General features: G+C 49.5%; 1 protein-coding gene across 1 annotated transcript in view; it reads right to left on the bottom strand.

Annotated features, from left to right (window-relative positions):
- Nucleotides 1–19,731, bottom strand: part of LOC149367763 (uncharacterized) — a 105,233-nt gene extending 85,502 nt beyond the window's left edge. Inside the window, exons 1-2 of the mRNA XM_089567410.1 lie at nt 19,667–19,731; nt 7,123–7,488 (exon numbers count right to left, since the gene is read on the bottom strand). Of these exons, the coding sequence (XP_089423536.1) occupies nt 7,123–7,482 (360 nt within the window). The 5' untranslated portion in view covers nt 7,483–7,488; nt 19,667–19,731. The remainder of the gene's footprint in view (nt 1–7,122; nt 7,489–19,666) is intronic.
- Between the last annotated feature and the right edge of the window lie 915 nt (nt 19,732–20,646).

Genomic DNA, 20,646 nt, shown 5'->3' with positions numbered 1-20,646 from the left:
TACACTCGCGCGGATTAGACAAAAGTATTATTGGCCCCGGTTACTCCCATCGGTGCGGGCCTACGTCAAAACATGCCGTGAATGCCAACGTCGGAAGACTCCTCCATTGAAACCGGCCGGATTTCTTCACCCCGTCGATCCACCGAAGACCCCTTTCCATCAAGTGGGCATGGACCTCCTTGGCCCATTTCCGAAGTCTTCGTCTGGAAAGCGTTGGATAGTCGTTGCGACTGACTACCTCACACGGTACGCTGAGACCACGTCTCTTGCCAAAGGCACTGCTGCTGAAGTGGCGCAGTTCTTCGTCCACAACATTGTCTTGCGTCATGGAGCACCCGCCGTTGTTGTTACTGACCGGGGAACTGCTTTCACGGCCCGCTTAACCCAGTCCGTGATGACTCTCACGCACACGAGCCACCGACGTGCTACGCCGTATCACCCGCAGACAAACGGGTTGGTAGAGCGACTCAACCGCACACTAGCCGACATGCTATCAATGTACGTTGACGTCGAGCATCGAACTTGGGACGCCATTCTGCCGTACGTAACGTTTGCGTACAACACCGCCCTGCAGGAAACAACCCGACTGACCCCCTTTCAGCTTGTCTTCGGTCGCCAGGTGACCACTCCGTTGGATGCTATGTTGCCCGTCGACCCTTACTGCGACTCTGACGCTGACATCGACGTAGATACCTTCGTTCAGCGTGCTGAGGAAGCGCGTCAACTGGCCCGCCTGCGCATCCACCGTCAACAGGAGGCTGACGCCACTAAGTACAACTGTGGACGCCGTTTCGTCAGTTATGCTCCCGGCGACCTTGTGTGGATTTGGATACCTGTTCGTCGCCGCGGGCTCTCTGAAAAGCTGCTGCGCCGATACTTCGGCCCTTACGAAGTAGTGCGCCGTATCAGTGATGTGACTTATGCAGTAGCTCCCGCCCCGACAGCTTGTTCATCGCGCCGGTCGCACCGAACTGAAGTCGTACACGTTGTTCGCATGAAGCCTTACCACGACCGGCTACCTGACTGAACTGCGGTCCACTGCAGCTGTGTTCTACCCTTTCGCTGACTTTTCACTCCCAGCCGCATCGTGTCGATGCTGCAGAAGAGGGGGGCAGTGATACATGCATTCGAAGAAGAGACAGAAGTAGCGCATGCGCTAGAAGAGGAAGAAGTTAGTTGGCTCTCTCGCGCGCGCTCGAACCACTAGGGGACCGCCGCAGGTTTTTTTGTCTCTGCGCGGGTGTTCTTTTTGGCGTTGCACGCTACAATATTAATAAAAAAGGAGCTCCCCTATGCTCGTTCGTTTCTGTGGCTGTTGGCTTCTCTCATATGTTTAACGAGACCCTCATTTCTCTACTTCTGTCTGCTTAATTGCTTAATGAGGACCTTGGTTATGGCAGCCTTGATGCCATAGGAAGCATACGAGGGTTCTCATATAGCTTCCACTCTCGCCGTTCGATGACGTCACGTCACACCAGCGGTAATACAGGACGCATTCTGCCCGCTGCTGATGAACGTGGGTGGCGCTGGTGAACACTCTTGGTTACGTCACATGCAAACGAATTCCCCCGAAAGCAAAATATGTGACAGCCGTCGCCGTAGTTCAGTTGGTAGAGCACCGGATGCGTAACTCGGTGGTCGCGGGTCCGGTTCCCACAGGCGATACATAGTTGTTTTTCTTCTGATTTTCTAATCATTTATCTCTAAGCAGTAAAATATTCACTAATAATCTCCATAGGGGAACACCACAAATTAAAAAAAGGATCTCCCACATGCTCCTTGGTTATTGTGGATGTTCCACAACATTTCGATTATCTTCGTTTATTGCCAACAGTTTCGGACGGAGGACCGTCCTTCATCAGGGTATACAGACGAATGAAGACAGGTTCGCATAGTCAAGGCACCGTACGCAAAGGGAGAGGTGAAATCACTCTCTTTCCCATTACAGGAAGGGGAACCAAAGCCAGTGTAAGACGCGTGAGTGTTCCAGTCCATTTAGAGGAAAGAGGAGGAGAGTTGAGAAGGCCAGGGGGTAAAAAATAAAAACAAACAAACACAAAACACAAGTAGGAAAACAGCGGCAGCAGTGTAAGTAACAGAGCTATAGCGATAGATGGGGAGGGAACGAGTTGCTTCTCAGAAGGCGCCAGCCAGAAATATTGTCGGGAGAAGCTTCCTTCGGTGTGGGTGGCAAACCCTGGAGAAAGAATAAAAACGATCTCCTAACAGGGAAAGTCCGAAGCAAAACAAAAAAAAGCAGTGCACGCATGCATATGTACACTACATCGCAGAACTGACCGCTCCCCAGCGGTGCAGGTGTTCAGGACCGTTCTAACGTGAGTAACGAGTTAGACGAAGCCATTTTGAGCTCCTCAAGACGATCCAGTGTTCGGCACGGCGGAAGCGCGGCGCCGTGGTCGAGGGAGGCCAGACGCCGTGCGGCAACCAGATCCCGCAACCGAGTGCCGCGGCGGCTACTCCTCAGTAGGCCATTCCCTTAGTGCGTTCCGTCGCGAAGGCATACGCAGTACAGAGTGGCCCTTCAAAAGAAGGGGCCAAAAGGAGGGAGTGAAAAAAAAACCTAAAGAATAGATACCTTTAAAAACAGTACAAATAAAAATAAAAAAGGGGACGTATGGCACCCGGAGAGTGCAATCTTCATAGAAAAGGAGGGTTGAAAAAGTTGACAGCGTTCTAGTTACGTAGGCTTTTGAGAAAGGCGAAACTGCCCAAGCTTTCATTAATGTCAAGGGTTAGTGTCCGAAATTTGGGAATGAAAAAGGACTCTTTGTTCTCTTTGGCGACTTGTTTGGAAACCCGACTGGACTGGAGAAGGATGACCGGAACGTTTTCGAATGCATGTTGGCGTAGGCACAGATGCTTCGAAAAGGAAGATTTGGCGGCGCGTGGATGTGGGTCTTGTGGTTGTTAGAACATAACCTGAACGGTGCTTAAGTTTGTCCGATGTACTCTATGCCGACACACCGCAGTGTAACATATATATCACGTTTGCGCTGTCGCAATCTAGGTTGTCCCTAATCCTGAAGGTGAAATCAGAGAATGTACCTTTAGCAATGTTTCTAGTCTGCATATGACTGCAAACATTGCAGCGTGGTTTACGGCATGGTTGACATCCAGGAATCGGGTTGGCGTTGGGCGTTGTTCTGGACTTAACTAGAATGTCCCTCAGGTTCCGCCTGCGTCGGTATACTTTTATTAGTTGTTCAAAAATAAGGGACAAGTGACTGCTTTGCTGGATAATGTTAGAATGTTTTGAAAGGATGTTTTTCACACGTGGTATGTTAGATGAATGAATGAGAATAAGGTTGCTTGCCCTTTCAGTATCCGGCGAGTTTGGAGAATTCGGTATTTTATTCCTGTCAAAACCACCAGCTTTCGGGGTAGCGTCACCGACGATGGACGCTGGATATTCCTTAAGTAAAAGATTTGTTTTTCGTTGCCCAGCCTGGCGGTCAAAACCATCGAGTCAGAGAAAATCCGTCGGTATCTGTGAGCCTGTGGGTACGGTATGCCAGTCTTGCAGTAGCGTGGGTGGCTGCTCTTAAAATGTAGGTATTCCTGGCGGTAAGTGGGTTTTTTACAGGGTTGTCCTAAGCATGCTTCCTTTTTTCTCTGTTTGAACACCCAAGAAGTTTAGAAGTGTTGTGGAGATGCTGTGGGTGAACGATATGGAAGGATGAAACGCGTTTACCTCGCTATGAATGTCAAAAGGCTGGCTTCATCGTGAGGCCAAATGAAAGAGATATCGTCCAGGAAACATTTATAAAGGAGTGGTTTCAAGGACTTAGTGTCAAGGAATTCTGTTTCCAGTGCCGCCACGAATATGTTTGCGTGGGCCGGGGCCATCTTTGTTCCCATCGCCGCGCCGTTGACCTGAAGATAGTGTCTTCCCTCAAAACAGAAGTAATTGCAGTTCAATACTAAGCCCAAGATAATAGAACAAGTTTACTCATCAAGGTGAACAGGTTGATCAGTCCTCAGGTGCGCATCTATTGACGCGCACAAGCCGTCTGGGGGGGGCGAGTGATTTGTGTGCTGAAGGTAGGCCGGGATAGTTGGTATAATGTGGTACAATGTGCTTCAACATTCAAAATACTATGCTTGATGTGATGTTTCCGCTAATATTTTTTTCCTTGCAGGACATAGAACGCTATTGATAAAACCCTGTAAGTGGTTACGTTCTCAGACTTTAGTAAGGCCGATGATGTTGCGGTCATCGAATATATCGATTGCTACATTAACTAAGTTACCAGTGACGTTAACGGTTGTTGGCTTTGATCTTTCGATACATTAAAGGTCTGTATATATAAATTCGTACTTATGAAGGCCATTAGGCTTAGTTTAAATCCCTGGATGAACCGAGAAATCATACATGATAAGCGTAAGTTGAAAAAACTCAGGAAGCACCTTGCTGCTTTGAAAAGCTGGTTGTCAGTCAAGGTCAAACAAGTCGGTCATAACTTCTTTAGTCACGGGCTCGAAGAGTTCATGAATTCGGATTCACAAGAGTTTTGGCGTCACTTAAACACAGCAAAGCCAAAAATATCGATGATAAAAATAATTATATAAGGATATTAGACACGAGTACGACTGATACAAATATTTAGTTTTAGAGTGTATTCACGAAATTTGATGAATTTGAAGCTCAGACTCGGTCTCTTTACAAGTTAGTGACAACTAGCCGACGTGATGGGGCAGTGCTAACTAACCTGTCCAGTTTTATAATTCTTCCTTCCCTCATTTAATTAGAAGGGTCCTCCTGCTTGAGCTGAGCGACGGCTCGCAGTATGTGCAAAGAAAAAAAAGCAGCACCCAGCCCATCCAAGGAGATTTCCTAAGTTCGTCTCGAGACCTCACTGTTTATTGCTTACGGTTTGTGGGGGTTCGACCTCTCAAAGCGCCTCAGGCTATGAGAGACGCCGTGGTGAAGGGCTCCTTAAATTTCGACCACCTGGGGTTCTTTACCGTGCGCTAACATCGCACAATACACGGGCCTCTATTTTCACCTCCGTCGAAATTCGACAGCCGCGTCAGTGACCTAACCCGCGTCTTTCTGGTGAGCAGCTGAGCGCCATAACCACTGAGCCACCGCGGCGGCTCCGCGCCTCCGCGTGAAGTCCCAAACTATACTTTTGTTGGTATCGACTCCGCTCACTTCACCAACCATTTCGTATGTTTTCTCCGCACCACATGTCTCACCCGTATCCATTTCCACTCGGCTATGGTATCACGGACTTGTACACTAACCCACTCTGGTTCCTTCCTCTCTCAGATCCATGCACTCGAACTCCTTTTCTCAGTTACTTAGTAAGGCAACGCCATCAGGAAATCCTGGGTCGAGGTGTGCTCATTTAACTTACCGGGATCTAGCTCTTCGCAATCAAATCCTTTGTGCAGCTTTTGTGATATCATTCCCGATAGATAGTTTGTTGGGGCATTCCACATCCATTGTGAAGACATGAGCATTTTATCATAATAAATGGCAATGTGCATACCGTATACGGTCCTATTTCAAGCCCTACAGCTTTTGTGATATCATTCCCGAAAGGTAGTCTGTTGCGCCATTCCATATCGCTTCTGAAGGCATGAGCATATAATCATAATAAATAGCAATGGTTGGTTGGTTGGTTTATGGGGTTTAACGTCCCAAAGCGACTCAGGCTATGAGAGACGCCGTAGTGGAGGGCTCCGGAAATTTCGACCACCTGGGGTTCTTTAACGTGCACTGACATCGCACAGTACACGGGCCTCTAGAATTTCTCCTCCAAAGAAATTCCAGCCGCCGCGGCCGGGAATAAATAGCAATGTGCATACCGTATACGGTAGTATTTAGAGCCCTAGGCACTCGCAAATGATAGAAGTGCACTTTACTGGCGCGCCGTTCTAGCGCTCTAGACAGATGTGTCGACGACTGAGCAAGCTTTTTCCCCGGCCTTGGGCTCGGCTTATCTACGGTGAAATTATTTGAAACTACGACTTTGATCACACCTCGCGTAGACTAAACACCTTATGCTCCCGTCGGTGTGTATGGTATGCAGCGGTGGTCTCATTCTGTCGCAGTTACCTTATTGAACGCTGTGTAGAGAGCGGATTCTTCTTGTTATGCAGTGCAATTCTTCAAGTCTTTCACATTACCTTTCCTTTGACACAGCATAAGGTTAGCATTTGTTCATGCTTCCGGTGCGCTCGAGGCCACAAGGTACTGCGTACACGGAGTGGGAAGATCTTCTAGCCCAATGCCTCAACAGCCGAACAAATCTGCGCTGACTCGATCATCACCTGCCGGTTTTCTCCTCTCCGTTTCTCTGCTAGGCTTCCGTAACTCCATATTTTGTTACCGCCGGAATTTTCATTTCCTTGGCGCCACTATTACTGCCATAACATCAAGACTGTGTTGACGGTTGTTACCGCCGGAATTTTCATTTACTTGACGCCACTACAACTGCCGTAATATCAGGACTGTGCGGCGTCCCTCATAGCCTCAGTCGCTTTGAGACTTTAAACCCCAAAAAGAAAAAGAAAAGAAAGAGGACTGTGTTGGCGGCTGTAGATACCCTAATCCATATGCTATGCTAATTTTACCGTTTTTCTCCAACTGTCTTTCTTCCTTCTCTCCTCTAATGAGATTTTTGCAGCTTGTTTCTAGTGACGCATGTGTTGTGTTATTTTCACCCATGCCAAATTTCCTGTCCTGCTTTCAGGCTTATCCCCATTGCGTCTGAAATTATAGTCCCCACAATTCTATGGCATCTTCATTTCCCCGTGCCTAACAAACACCTCAACCTTCTTCACAATGCGAGAATGGACACATATAATGAACTCTATTTTATGCACAGCGCCCCATTCAGTCTCTTCTCGGCACTCATTCTCGTTCTGCGGAGGTGGAATTCGTAACTGTTGAATTATTTCGTTCTGTAATAGTTAATAGTTGTCTCCTGTTATGACTTGTATGCCTATGCCAGCTCGGCTTCCTGCTTCTATTCTACCTTCGCCTCGAAGTAGCTCACGAGTAGTGCACTGCTGCTTTTTTTCTTTCTTAGTTCAACGCCCGAACAATCCCAGGATATATCAGGACGCCTACAAGTGCCTAACGGGTCTCACCTCAGCGCTTTCCACGCAGCGGTGATGGGCAAGAGTGTAGTGGAGAAATACGGCCGCATACTCCCGGTACTCTTTGTTGTCTTCCCATATGTTGGGGGCACAGTTCTTGAGCGAGCGAAGGGCGAGTTTTCCTGGGGCGACCTCGGTCACCTCGGTTGCCACGCAAGAGAGCAGGTCGTTAAGCGTCGGCATATTCCTGGCGAGGTGACACGTCCTGTCTTCACTGGAGGTGCAGCGGGTGGGCAGCGCGAGGCCGCCTCCGCCTGGCTCAGGCGGTCGCTCTGCCAGCAGAGCGGGAACTTTTGGTAGGCCACCGCCAGTGTACCTTCGTACCGCCTTCGGAATGGTGCGCCGGACCATCACGACCTGCGAGCAGTGAGAGCAACGGCACACCAAGGTACTTTGTAACCCGTGCCCAAGGCATCGGTCAGGGTTTCTGCAACCAAAAATGGGGGCATCATTCGGGCAGTTATTTCTGTCTCTTTGCTGTGCTGGACATGAAATGTCGGGTATGTTTCGATTTTTAGAAGTACTCAGAAGTCACATCTCTCCGCACTCCTTCTTGAGGGCTATCATTTTTTTGTTGCAAAGGGGGAACCATAAAATATATATTGCTTGGTCATGGAGCCCAACGAGCGGACGGGACAGGAAATTGCAAACAAGTGCTGCCCGCGCTACCTGTACGCCCGAAATATTACCAAATAGGACGCAACTCAGGGCAGTTAGCCACACAAGGTTAAACCTACCCGCCTATGAGAAGTGAAAAAAAAACTAGAAGAGAAGAGAGAACGAGAGTGGAAAGTTGATTTAGTTTGGTTTATTGAGGTTTAACGTCCCAATGCGACTTGAGGCTATGAGGGACGCCGTAACGAAGGCCTCCGGAAATTTCGAACAGCTAGGGTTCTTTAAAGTGTACTGACATAGCACAGTACACGGGCCTCTAGAATTTCGCCTCCATCGAAATTCGACTGCAGCGGCCGGGATCGAATCCGCGTCCTTCGGGTCAGCAGCCGAGCGCCATAACCACTGAGCCACCGCGGTGGCTGCTTTCAAAAGATTTCGCATAACAACTTGTAAGGGTTATACGCGTATAACTACCATAGGAGGTGGGAGGCGCTCTTTCCTGTCACTTCCTCGTTTCGCCTTCGGGCTTCTTCTTTCGCGCTGTTTTCACCAATGTCGGAGGTGGGTGACTTTCCTCGTTTTATGAATGAAACAATAATGCCTTTTTTTCCAAGCCGGTGGTATTTTCCTCAGTTCCAATATTTTATTAAAAAATTTAAGAGAACTTGCATACAGGGTTCGGATAGATGGGCCAGTATTTCATAATGAATTTCTTCGGGGCCGTATGCAGTTTGTTTACATGTAGACAGTACTCTGAATTTTTTGAAATGCAATCAACCTATTGTATGCCTCGGTCGTGGTGCCTACCGTAGGAAGCCTTTGCTTTTCGGCCGCGTTTTTGTGTATTAGGAATAACTGTGTGTAGTGTGAGGAACTATAAACTGTAGAAATATGTTGGCCCAAATGTCGCCTTGGTCATTAATACTCGTCTGTATACCGGGGTCTGTCAGAAGAGGAAGTGTGAACAGGGAGTAGCTGCCTTTTATTTTTGAAGCGAAAAGCTTGACTACGAGGGTCAGAGCCGAGCTCTGCGTACGCCGTGAAACCGAATGGCGAGTTCTGCGCATGCGCGAAACCGAGTGACATCACGCGCGGCGCAGGTGGCCGCAGCCGTTGCCGCCGCCGACTCCGCCACCTGACCTTTCGGCGCAGCCGCGCGCTACTGCGCATGTGCGCCGCCTCCTCACCGCCGCTACTACTGCGCGCTCGCCTCCTCGCCACTGTTTGACCTTTCGTTGCAGCCGCGTGTTTACCACAGTTACTCCGCACGTGGAAGGAGGGCTATATAACGCGCTTGCCTACACCGTTATTGTGGTGCTCCCAGTGCGTTGTGCGCGAACTGCGACAGCCATGATGTTAAACAAAGCATATCTTCAGCTTTTCGCTTGTATGTCCAGGCTTAACCAGACCTGAGCCACTGCCAGTTTTATGCGAAGCATATTAACGTAGGTTTCGGGCCTTCGCGCGACGCACGGCGGTGGCCACCATTGACCCTGAAGTGGGGTCACGAGACATGACGTCACGTGATGACGTCACACCGGCTGCAGATGGGGCCTCATATCGCGCCGTCGGTCGCCTCCCGGCGGTGGCCACCATTGACCTTCAAGTGAGATCACATGATGTGACGTCACGTGATGACATCACACCGGCTGCAGATGGGGCCTCATATCGCGCCGTCCGACGTCACCCGGCGGAGGCCTCCACGCTTCGGTTCGCGCCGTCGCGCGCGACGCGGCGGCCGCGCCACCATCGCTGCATCACGTGATATGTGACGTCACGCCAGGGATGAAGCGGCGCGCGCCCGCCGTCGCGTCAGTCTCTGTGCCTGCAACCGCGCCAGCGTCTTTGCGCCGGGCGTGTATGCGGTCAAGATGCCTCCAGACGCTAAGGACGTTAATAATAGGAATGCCCCATCCACACTGAGGCAGCTGCTTAACATGCTTCGCATCCACTGGGCTTAACCTTGATAAGCCTCCAATTTTTTTTTCTAGCCTGCTCCCACATTTTTTTTTATTTTACTGTGCTTCTTATTGAAGACACATGACTTTGATAAGATGTTTTTCGCAGCTCCGGCGCATTTCTTTCTTCTTATTTCTTTCGGGCTTTAGCTTTTTCCTTTTGAAAATTCTGAGATTCTCATGAGTTGAATACCTACGAAAAACACCAAACGTTATTGTATTTTTTTAAGCTTCCTTGCATTTTTGCGCCCCGATACCTTGTGGCTCTGGCGCACCATTCCTATGGAATGGGGAATAGCTAGGCGTGCAGCATCGATGATACATTTCGTAAGAATTTCATTGAGTTCATTATGCTAAGTGTTCCAGAGAATCCAGTAATATGCGTTGTGGGGCTAGTTGGTTCATACTCAGATTTCTTTTATGCGCACAGAAAGACGACACAATAAGACAAGGTAGACAGGTCCTGTCTACTTTGTCTTATTGTGTCGTCTTTCGGTGCGCATAAAAGAAATCTGTTCCAGAGAAACTTTCTGAACTCGCTTTTTTTCTCTCAACACAGCCCACTGTTAAATGCAGTTTCCAATGTCGTGGTTTTGTATGCATGACAGAGCTCATTCTCCGCGAGGTTGTGGAGCAGTGTGTAGGTTTACCAAAGTTCAACAAACTGACGTTACTAGACAGAATAAAATCCGTTTTCTAACTGCCTGGAAAACAAGGGTGGGCATAAAATCTACAGATAATAAATAGCTATGGCTCTGGTAACTATTCTAAAAGGTTCCATAACTCATGGAGTGTTACTCTGAGGCGTAGTTCATGATGTACAGAGCAAAGTGTAATCATTTTGTAAGCAACCACTGTGGCGGCTACGGGTTCGAATCTAGTTTTCAGTTTCAGCTTGCGAGCTGCTGCTCCAGGTTTACAGAGATAGCTAAGCATCCTGAGAGTCTGCTCTCGTCCCCTCTCGGTCACTGCGGAAGACAGTACATTTCGTCAGCACATTTTTGTGCCGATGGCATAAGCTGGTTTGCTGGAGACATCATACAAAAGGAAAAAATGAGTTCAAAATAACTTTTATGCTAATTATTTCAGAGACATCTGCAATTCCATTTTATTATGAAAGCCATCTTTATGTTGTGTATCTATACACAGCACTTGGTTTTGGCCCAGTGACTCAACGCCTCTTTTTTTGACCGATCTAAGGAGACCCATCGTCCGTCCGACGTGGACGGCTCAGGGCTGCCTTGGGTCGTCATGTCCACACTCCACACAATGTACACCCTAGCCGCCAGAAAAAATGAAATACGAAGACGAGAGTAGGAGACAGGATAGTTGTGAGAAAGAAAATAGAAAAGCGAAAGATGGAAGGCAGAAGAGTAAAAGAAAAAGCGACTGCCGATTTCCTTAAGTCGGATCAGGCCGGAGGTGCCATCTGCGAAAAGATGGGGCCAAATGTTTTGTTGTCTCCGCTGGGGGGCCTTAAAGGTCCAAACGCTCGACATGGGCTCAACGACCAGGACCCCCTTTTGCACGGACACGGCTGAGCCACGTACGGCTAGGCGCGGGTGCTCGGGTCTGTGGTGGCGTACTGCTCACCAAAATCCCCCGCCGGGCATGTAGTACCTTCGGATGCTAGCGATGCTAGGGAACCCGTGGCGCCGCCACTCACCAACATATTCATGTTGCAGACGCCATTGTGTGGCAAGCTGGAGGATGCGCATGCAATGGGAAGGTCATCACCATATAAAGCATACACAATGGACTGTGTAAATGTTCTGCTATGGAATTCTTTTTCACGACGAACAAGGTAGTACTTAAAATGCACCCCTGCGATACCCAGTTTTCCTGAACGAAGTTCCTCGTAAGAGTTGAAGCCAGGCGTACATGAAATGAACGGTCACCTAAAAGATCTATGAAGTAGTTTTCAGCATCCTACCGCGGATACCTACCTCTGCAAGGTCACGCAGAATGCTGAACCTCTATGCAGTGTCGCAGGCTTTTTCCAAATAAAAAAAGACCACAAGACTGCGTTGTCTGTGTATCAATGTATCTCTCACTTTTTTCACGGCAGACAAGATCTCGGGCAATACGGTGCCGGGGCGTTGGTTAGAAGATAGGAACGCGCCGCAAGTGGGTGTCCTATCCTCAGCATGCACAAAGTTACTTCTTTGAATCTGTCTTCTTTTTCGGTAGTGTAACTTCCTATTCTGGTCTTTATGCCTGTAGTTTTTTCTGTTGCTGTGTTCCATTTCTCTTGCAATTTTGTCGAATCGTGTCGCAGATGATTGGTTTGAGGTTCTGGTATGGTATTTTCTCAATGTCTGCTGTATTCCAGTGAGCGGCTCACACTGCGAGCCGATAAGCTGCCAAATTTCCAGGTATCCTACGGTGTCCTGGCATCCGGCACTATAATTTTAGGCATTTATTTGTGAGCAGTCATGAGGTTTTTGAACAGGGAATTCATCGCTGGGTTCTTACGCTGTTTCTCTGAGCATATGGTAGTTACCACATATAGGGAGTCTACAAATTACGGACGTGCATATTGCCACATTCATCGTGCGAACAGATGCTATGTTCTATGCTAGAAACTACGTATACGACAGTGTCCTAAAAAAGCTTCAGGCTGTGTGATTTTGTTATCGTTGACGCAAGCTGAAAAACGCTGCACCGTGGCAAAACCTTTTGACCAGTTTTGAGATCCAGCCGGTTTAGTGCCGGAAGCAAACTGTTGTGTTTTGGGATAACGAGTTGTTGTGTTTTTGGGATAACGTAACAGCAATCTTTATTCACATGGGTTACACGTTACTCATGGCCGGCGTCTGGCCGTACACACACAGCACTTGCTGGGGCACTCGGAGCGCTGGCGCCGTCTCGTGCCATGCACTCAATACACGCACACACTGGCGCTGGAATGGTGGCGCCATCTCTTGCCACACACTCAATACACATACACAGCACTCCTCCTTCCTTAAGAAGGTTATCGGTAACGTAGGGGCTTGCGAACAGTTCTAGTTGAACGTCTCGCAGATGGCATCGCCGCAGCCTCCAAGGTGCTTGCGGTGCTGGCTACGTCTTCCTCGGTGCTTGTAGGTGTACCCGCTGCACTTGATGCTGGAGTGGCCAAGTGCTTTTTCACTTGGTTGTTGTGACGGCGAACTTTCCCTTGAGGGGTTGAAACCGTTACCATCGAAGTTCCGTTCGTTTCATCAACTTCGCCCAACCACCATTTAGCTCCTCTGCCGAAATTGCGAACTGCAACCTTGTCACCTTTCTTGTATTTGGGTCCCTTTTTCGTCTCTTCGCAATGCCTCTTGGATCCTGTCAGCAACTGCTCGGGTGCCCTCTCTTCCTCCCTTCTAGGAATGCAAAGATCCAGCTTCGCTTTCATTGGGTATGCCAACATCAGCTCAGATGGTGACGTTCCATTTGGGCGGGGTGCTCTACGGTACATAAGCAGCCATCTCGCTAGCCGGAGCTTGAGATCTCCACCCGTGGTTTTCTTGAGGCCGTCCTTTACAGTTCGAACTGCTCGCTCAGCCAAACCATTTGATGCCGGATGGAAAGGAGCTGTCCGTAGGTGCTTAATGCCATTTTCCGAAAGGAATGCCTGGAAAGCTTGGCCAGTAAATGGGGTTCCATTGTCTGTTACAATGCACCTTGGCAGCCCAAACCGTGCAAAAATATCCCTCAAATGCTCTACAGTGTTTTCCGCTGTTGCACTTGGCACGATGATAACTTCAAGCCACTTTGACTTGGCGTCTACAAGTACAAGGAGCATTTTACCTTCAAATGGTCCGGCATAGTCCAGGTGCACACGTTCCCAGCATTCATTTGGCTCAGGCCATGACACTGGTTCAGTTTTTGCTGGCATTGGAGAATTCTGCAGACACTGTGTACACTGTCGAGCACACTTTTCGATTTCAGCATCCATACCAGGCCACCAAAACAAAGACCTTGCCATGCCTTTCATGACAACCATTCCCTGGTGTGTTTCGTGTAGCAGTTCCAAGATATGCTTCTGGGCAGGAGTAGGCACCACGATTCGGTTACCCCAGTACAAGAGATTTCTGTACGTGTTCAGCTCATCACGTCTTTGCCAGAATGGCTGTAGGGCTTTGTCCGGGGTGCTTTGTGGCCATCCGTCCTTGACCCACAGCAGCACTTGGCTTAGGGCTTGATCACAACTCGTGTAGTGCTGAAGCTGCTTCACTGACACTGTCAGCTTTTCCATGCTTGAGACTGAATTCACCAGCTCTGGTGGTTCAGGTGGATCAGCAAAGAGCACTGCCAGTGGTAGCCTGCTCATGGCATCTGCATTTCCATTGAGACGTCCAGGTCGGTGCTCAATAGTATACGTGTAGGCACCAAGTGTGAGTGCCCAACGCTGGATACGTGAAGCAGTCATGGCTGGAATTGCTTTATCTTCACGGAAGATGCCGACCAGTGGCTTGTGATCAGTGATGAGGATAAAGCTGCGACATAGCAAGTAGTCTCTGAAGCGTGTGACACCAAATATAATGGCTAGTGCCTCCTTTTCCAGATGTGAGTAGTTTCGCTCCGCAGGTGTGAGAGTTCGAGATGCGAATGCTAGTGGGAATTCAACCCCTTTATCACGATGTGAAAGCACCGCACCTACACCATACGGCGAAGCGTCACAGGCTAGCACGAGTTCCTTAGATGGGTCATAGTGTGCCAACACTTTTGCCTCCATGATGGCTTCCTTGCTTTTGACAAAAGCTTTTCGTTCTTCATCTGTCCACCTCCATTGACTGTTCTTGTGAAGCAGTGCATACAACGGTGCTAGTAGTGTGGACAGGTTCGGCAGAAACTTTCCATAGTATGACAGGAGTCCAATGAAGGATCTCAGCTCACCAACGTCCTTGGGCTCGGGCGCTTCAATGATGGCTTCTGTGTTTTTCTTTGATGGTTGGAGACCAGTGGCATTGATCTCGTGGCCCAAGTAAATGAGAGATGGTTTGAAAAACTCACACTTTTCCTGTTTGAGCTTCAACCCTGACTCTTTGACTCGTTGCAGAACTTTGCGCAGATTCTGAAGGTGCTCTGCGTCAGTTTTTCCCGTCACCAAAACATCGTCTAAGTAGACTGATGTGCCTGGGATGTCTCGAAGGGTTTCTTCCATTCTTCTCTGGAAGAGGGCAGGTGCTGATGAAACACCAAATGCCAGACGGTTGTAAGCAAAGAGACCCTTGTGTGTGTTGATGACCAGTAGCTTACTGGTTTCTTCATCAACAGGCACCTGATTGTAAGCTTCGCGGAAATCCAACGTGGAAAACTTGACCCCGCCTTGCAAGGATGCGAATATGTCTTCAACTTTTGGCAAAGGGTACTGTGTCGTTACCACTGCTGGATTCACCCCGATCTTATAGTCTCCACAAATCCTGACACTTTGGCCATCTGCTTTGAGTACTGGTACAATCGGCGAAGCCCACTCAGAATGGTCCACTGGTGTGATGATGTTTTCACTTTGTAGACGCTGAAGTTCATTTTCAACCTTGGCCCGAAGTGCGTAGGGTACCGTGCGAGGTCTGAAGTATCGTGGCTGTGCATCGGGTCGAACGTTGATATGAACCGGTGGTCCTTTCAGTGTCCCGCAGCCTGGTCTAAAGATCTCTTCAAATTCCTGCAGCATTTCTTTCACTTTCCCTTCAGTGGTGCTTTCGAGCTGTGTCGCATTTACTTGGCGTGGTAGCAGGTCAAATGCTGTAAGCCAATCCCTGCCGCACAGGTTAGGGCTCTTGCAGGCTACTACAAGCAGTGTCTGCTGACATGTAGTCTTGCCAAGACATACGTCAACCGCCAGCGTTCCCTGCACCGGTATTGTTCCACGTATGCAGTTCAGCTTGATGTCTGTCCGTGAAAGCTGTGGCAAAACACCTTGGTGCTGCCGGTAAGTATCTTTTGAGATTAACGAAACGGGAGAACCTGAATCCAACTCCATTTCCAGTGGCACTCCATTGACTATGAATGTCACTGTGATTGGCTTCAGGGGTGACTGTGCACGCAAAGAATGCAGGTAGTACTCGGGTGGCTTCTCGGTCGACTGTACTGCATTCACTGCCGTTGCGCTCAGCTTCTTCCCTTTCTCAGCACCAGACAAACAGCAGCTCGCCAGGTGACCTACTTTGTCGCACTTGTAACACCTTGTGTTGATGTGCTTGCATTCCGGGGGCCTGTGATCACGGGATCCACAGCGTACACACGGCCTGGACTTCTCTTGGCGTCCGGTTTTGATTTTGCCTTTAGGCTTCGGGTCTTGCCCTTTTTGGCCACCGAGCCCTTGCAGGTACTTTTTCTTGTGCTTGACATAATTCGCTGAGCCTTCTTGAACCGGGGAAGTCGGTATGTCCGCGTGGCCCTTTCGCAGCTCGTTTGCGTTGAGTTCCGCCGCCTCTGCCGTTCTAGCAATCTCAAGCGCTTTATCTAGGGTGAGGCGCTTCTCAACTAACAACCGTTGCTGCACGGCTCTGTCACGAATTCCACACACAAGTCTGTCTCTCAGCATGCGGTTCAGCGCCGTACCGAAGTTGCAGTGTTCCGCCATTTGCCGGAGCTCGGCGACAAACACCGCGACGCTTTCATTCTCGAGCTGTACTCTGGTGTGGAAGCGATAACTTTCGGCTATCTCCGATGGAGCGGGGCTGAAGTGGCTGTTGAGAGTAGCCATGAGTTCAGTAAACTTCTTTTCTTTAGGCTTTTCGGGCGCTAGCAAACTACGGAGCGTCGCGTACGTGCTTGTGCCGACCGTCGACAAAAATACCCACTTTTTCTTATCGTCGTCTTCGATGCCATTTGCATTGAAGAACGCATCTAGCCGTTCCGTGTATGACGACCACGGCTCTTTGTTGTCGTATTCTTCGACTCGACCAAACGTCGCCATGTTTGCGCGGGAACGAAGCGTGCTTCACTTCACTGGCTACTGGCGCAAGTTCACTTGCCTGCGTGCATCACAATGCGATGTCTTCGCGCGACCTGCGTGCATCCGATGCGATGTCTTCGCTTGCGTCCGGGTCCCCGCTATCCCATGCTCGTCGCCAGTTGTTGTGTTTTTGGGATAACGTAACAGCAATCTTTATTCACATGGGTTACACGTTACTCATGGCCGGCGTCTGGCCGCACACACACAGCACTTGCTGGGGCACTCGGAGCGCTGGCGCCGTCTCGTGCCATGCACTCAATACACGCACACACTGGCGCTGGAATGGTGGCGCCATCTCTTGCCACACACTCAATACACATACACAGCACAAACAAACATGGTAATTCACACCTGCACACACGTCTTGAACAGCACATCGAGTCCGGGTTGCTGCAGGCTTTTTCTCTAATCAAGCGCGCTCTTCATAGCAGCAGGAAGGATCAGCGCTACCGACAATGCTGTTATATAAGCAGCTTCAGAGGTCCGAAATTCCTCTTTACAGGACTTTTTTCCTGGCGTTCCTCGTAACATCTTGTTGCGAAATAAAGCTGCAATTATGGTTTATGGGTATTTAACGTCAAAACGTGACTGCGGCTATGACGAACGCCGTAGTGAAGGGTTATGGAAACCTGCACTGACATCACTTTGTACACATGCCTATATAACTCGCCTGCATCGAAATCCGACCGCTGTGGCAGAGATCGAATCTGCATCTTTCGGGTCAGTAGCCGTGCACTGTAAACACTGAGCCACCGCGGCGGCAAAAGATGCATCTGCTTTATGGTTTATGGAGCTGTAACGTCCCAAAGCTACTCATGCTTGAGGGACGTTGTAGTAGTGAAGGGCTCCGGAAAGTTCGACCACCTGGGGTTCTTTAGCGTGCACGGACATCGCACAGTACATGGGACTTTGGATTTTCGCCTCCATCGAAATTCGACCGCCGCGTCCAGGATCGAACCCGCGTCTTTCGGGTCAGCAGCCAAGTACCATAACCTCTAAGTCACGCGGCGGGAAGATACGAGGGGGTACCCAAAAGAAACCGGACTAAATTTTTTGGTCGGCAAAGCTTCTGTGGTACCGCGTTTTGCCACTAGGAGCGCATAGGACGAGCATTCCAGAGTCAGTGAGCAGAGTGCCATCGTTGAAAGAGGTCAAGACTAGTTTAGGAAGAGTTTTAGAGTGACGACTGTTTTGTGTGAAAGCCGTTTTTGCAATGGCTGATTTTCGTGAACAGCGTGCGCCGGTGAAATTCTGATTTTTGCTCGGGAAAAGTTGAATGGAAACTCTTGAAATATTAAGAAAGACGTACAAGGACGAGGCTATGGGGACAACTCAAGTGTTCCTGAATCAAAGCAACAATCATGCCAATGGAAAACTTCAAATTCACCTCGCCTCAAGAAAGCTCGTCAGGTGAAACCAAACCTCAAAATAATGCTGATTTGTTTTTTCGACGTGAGAGGAGTCGTCCATTGAGAATTTGATCCGCAGGGTCAGACAGTTAGCCAGGCTTTCTACTTGGATGTTTTGAAAAGATTATACAACAATGTGCGGTGGAAGCGGCCAGATTTGTGGCGGTCGGGTGACTGGTTTTTCCATCATGGCAATGCCCCTGCTCACAAAGCCCTGTCTCTACGACAATTTTGGACCAAAAATGGCATGACCCCTATTCCTCAACCCTCATACTCTCCCGACCTTGCCCCACGCTACTTTTTTTTGTTTCCTAGAATGAAAAAATAGGTGAATGGAAAGCGTTTCGCTGATGTTGCTGAGGTGAAGAAAAAAACGACGGAGACACTGTCAAGCATCACAAAAGATGAATTTAAACAATGTTCGTCTGTTTAAATCTATACGTACAGCTGCAGTCAAAAGTAAATGGAAGGCGCGACAGTGTGGCAAACCATGTCGCAGCGTTTCTAACGCCGGCGCCGGTAACTGATTAGCTCGGTCGCCAGGAAGCCGCGCGAGCTATCAGCAGACCCTTGTCTCGAGCGTACGGCCATCACTTTCGGCGGCTCGAACGGATGCTTGTTGCTTTTCAAATGTGACGCCACGGATTTTGCGGGCGCTGCGTGCCGCTAAATGCGTCATCATCACCAAGCAATCAAAACACGCCGATGATAGCGGCGTCCGCTCGCCGCCACAAGGAGCACGGGCAAGCTGCTGACAATTTTCAAACGGCGCAAATCGCTCTTCGAACTAATCGCAGGCAGCGCCAGTGAAATCCCTGGTGTCACATTTGAAAAGCAACAAGCATCCGTTCGAGCCGCCGAAAGTGATGGCCGTACGCTCGATACAAGGGTCCGCTGATAGCGCGCGCGGCTTCCTGGCGACCGAGCTAATCAGTTACCAGAGCCGGCGTTAGAAAGCGCTGCGACATGGTTTGCCACGCTGTCGCGCCTTCCATTTACTTTTGACTGCACCTGTACATTGCATGCAATCAGAACGAGTGTTGCGCCCAGCACATTCGCCGCCACCAAGTTTCGCAGCCTTCGGTACATTACTCCATCAAACTCGAGGAACTAAAAGAATTGTAAAAGTTATCCCCGTAGTGAGTGCCACGCTCTCCTGGTTAAGAAGAATGGCGAGCTGGCCTAGTCGGCATGGATGGATATTGCAGGCGAACCAGAGCACAAGACGGGACAAAGAAAAGGACCGACGCACACAGCGCTGACAGCGTTGCGTGTCGCTCTTTTCCTTCGTCCCATCTTGTGCACTGGTTTTTATTCTCTACGGGTTAAGTCTTTTTTCTTCATGTCACTACCCAGGAGTACAGACGTAAGACGAGTTTGAACTTGCACCGCCGTAACCAGGGTCTACAGAAAAGAAGCAAACGACGAGAGCAGTAGTATTTTCATTGTAGTGTCAGCCTCAGCCATATGCGGCACTCTGTTCAAGATGGTGCTTGCCGCAGTAGCATTGCTTCGACCACTCTTGTTCGCAAGACAGGAAAGCTAGAAGGTGTATGCAAAACCGCTAGCCAAATATAAATGTTGCCGCCACAGCCGTGAGCGAAGAAAAGCAGTCTTACCTTTCAAGTAGATTCTGCCAAGGGTTGGAATTCCAAACCACACCATGCGCTGCGCTGTACGGCACGGAATTGTTCGAGCGAAGCCCGTCGCTGAAAATACGGCGGTGTGGCACAGCGCAAGATAAGCGGACGACTAAGCAGGCTTGGCTAGCCTTGGCTTTGAGACTGCGCACAAGGTTTGCTTCCGGTTGTGGTTCCTGTCTTCATGTTATTTCAGGAAACCTTCAAGATAAAAGTCGCAGGTCTCTGGAAAAGCAAAGCTACGCTGTCCGCCGCTACCGCATTATTTGACAAGTCCGAATAATAAGTCTCACACTGGAATATGAATGCTAAGTGCGTCGGTCTCAAATACCGACGTAGGACGCGACGTATCGGCTCAAATGAAATAGCAGCAGGTATACTCTGATGCAATGCCGCGCGGGCTTACTTATGTAAAAAAATTACAATATATACAGTTTTAATGCATTTACGAGCCGTCGTTAGGGGAAGTGACAACGACCGCTTGTGGCCTCAAAACGGGCATCAAGTCATCAATAGGCTGCAGCACACACGTATACAGTTTTTAAGCATGAAATGCTTTTAGCTCCCGTTGTCGGCAGTGTGGTGACGTCAAGCCGAGACCGAGAGCCAACATCCGGGCACTGAATTCCACTCATCCGGGCACTGAAACGAGAGCATCCGGGCACCGTACAAGATTTAACGAGACTCATTCGTAATCTGTTAGGGGCTTTCAGAGAGGGCCGCCTGGAGGAAGACCGGATCTCCAGGGCGAGAAGGGCTTTGGGCGGAAAAACTGCTTCGGCGCCGTCCCCAAGGATGGCGCCGCGGTCCCACGCTCACGCATGTAAAAGACCGGCCGCTGGGCCTTCAACTCATGACGTTTCTCCCTTTGGCAGGCAGATGTATACACGCTCGCGGAGTATTCGAACGCGCTGAATATACATCCTTGTCAGGCCGCGTCTCGTCGTGTCCGCGTACGC

Source organism: Amblyomma mixtum, chromosome 1, assembly GCF_055824585.1.
Source record: "Amblyomma mixtum isolate Tamu chromosome 1, ASM5582458v1, whole genome shotgun sequence".
In the NCBI taxonomy this organism is placed as follows: Eukaryota; Metazoa; Arthropoda; class Arachnida; order Ixodida; family Ixodidae; genus Amblyomma; species Amblyomma mixtum.
Note: the sequence above shows the minus strand (reverse complement) of the source record. Positions and strands in the feature narration are given on the sequence as shown.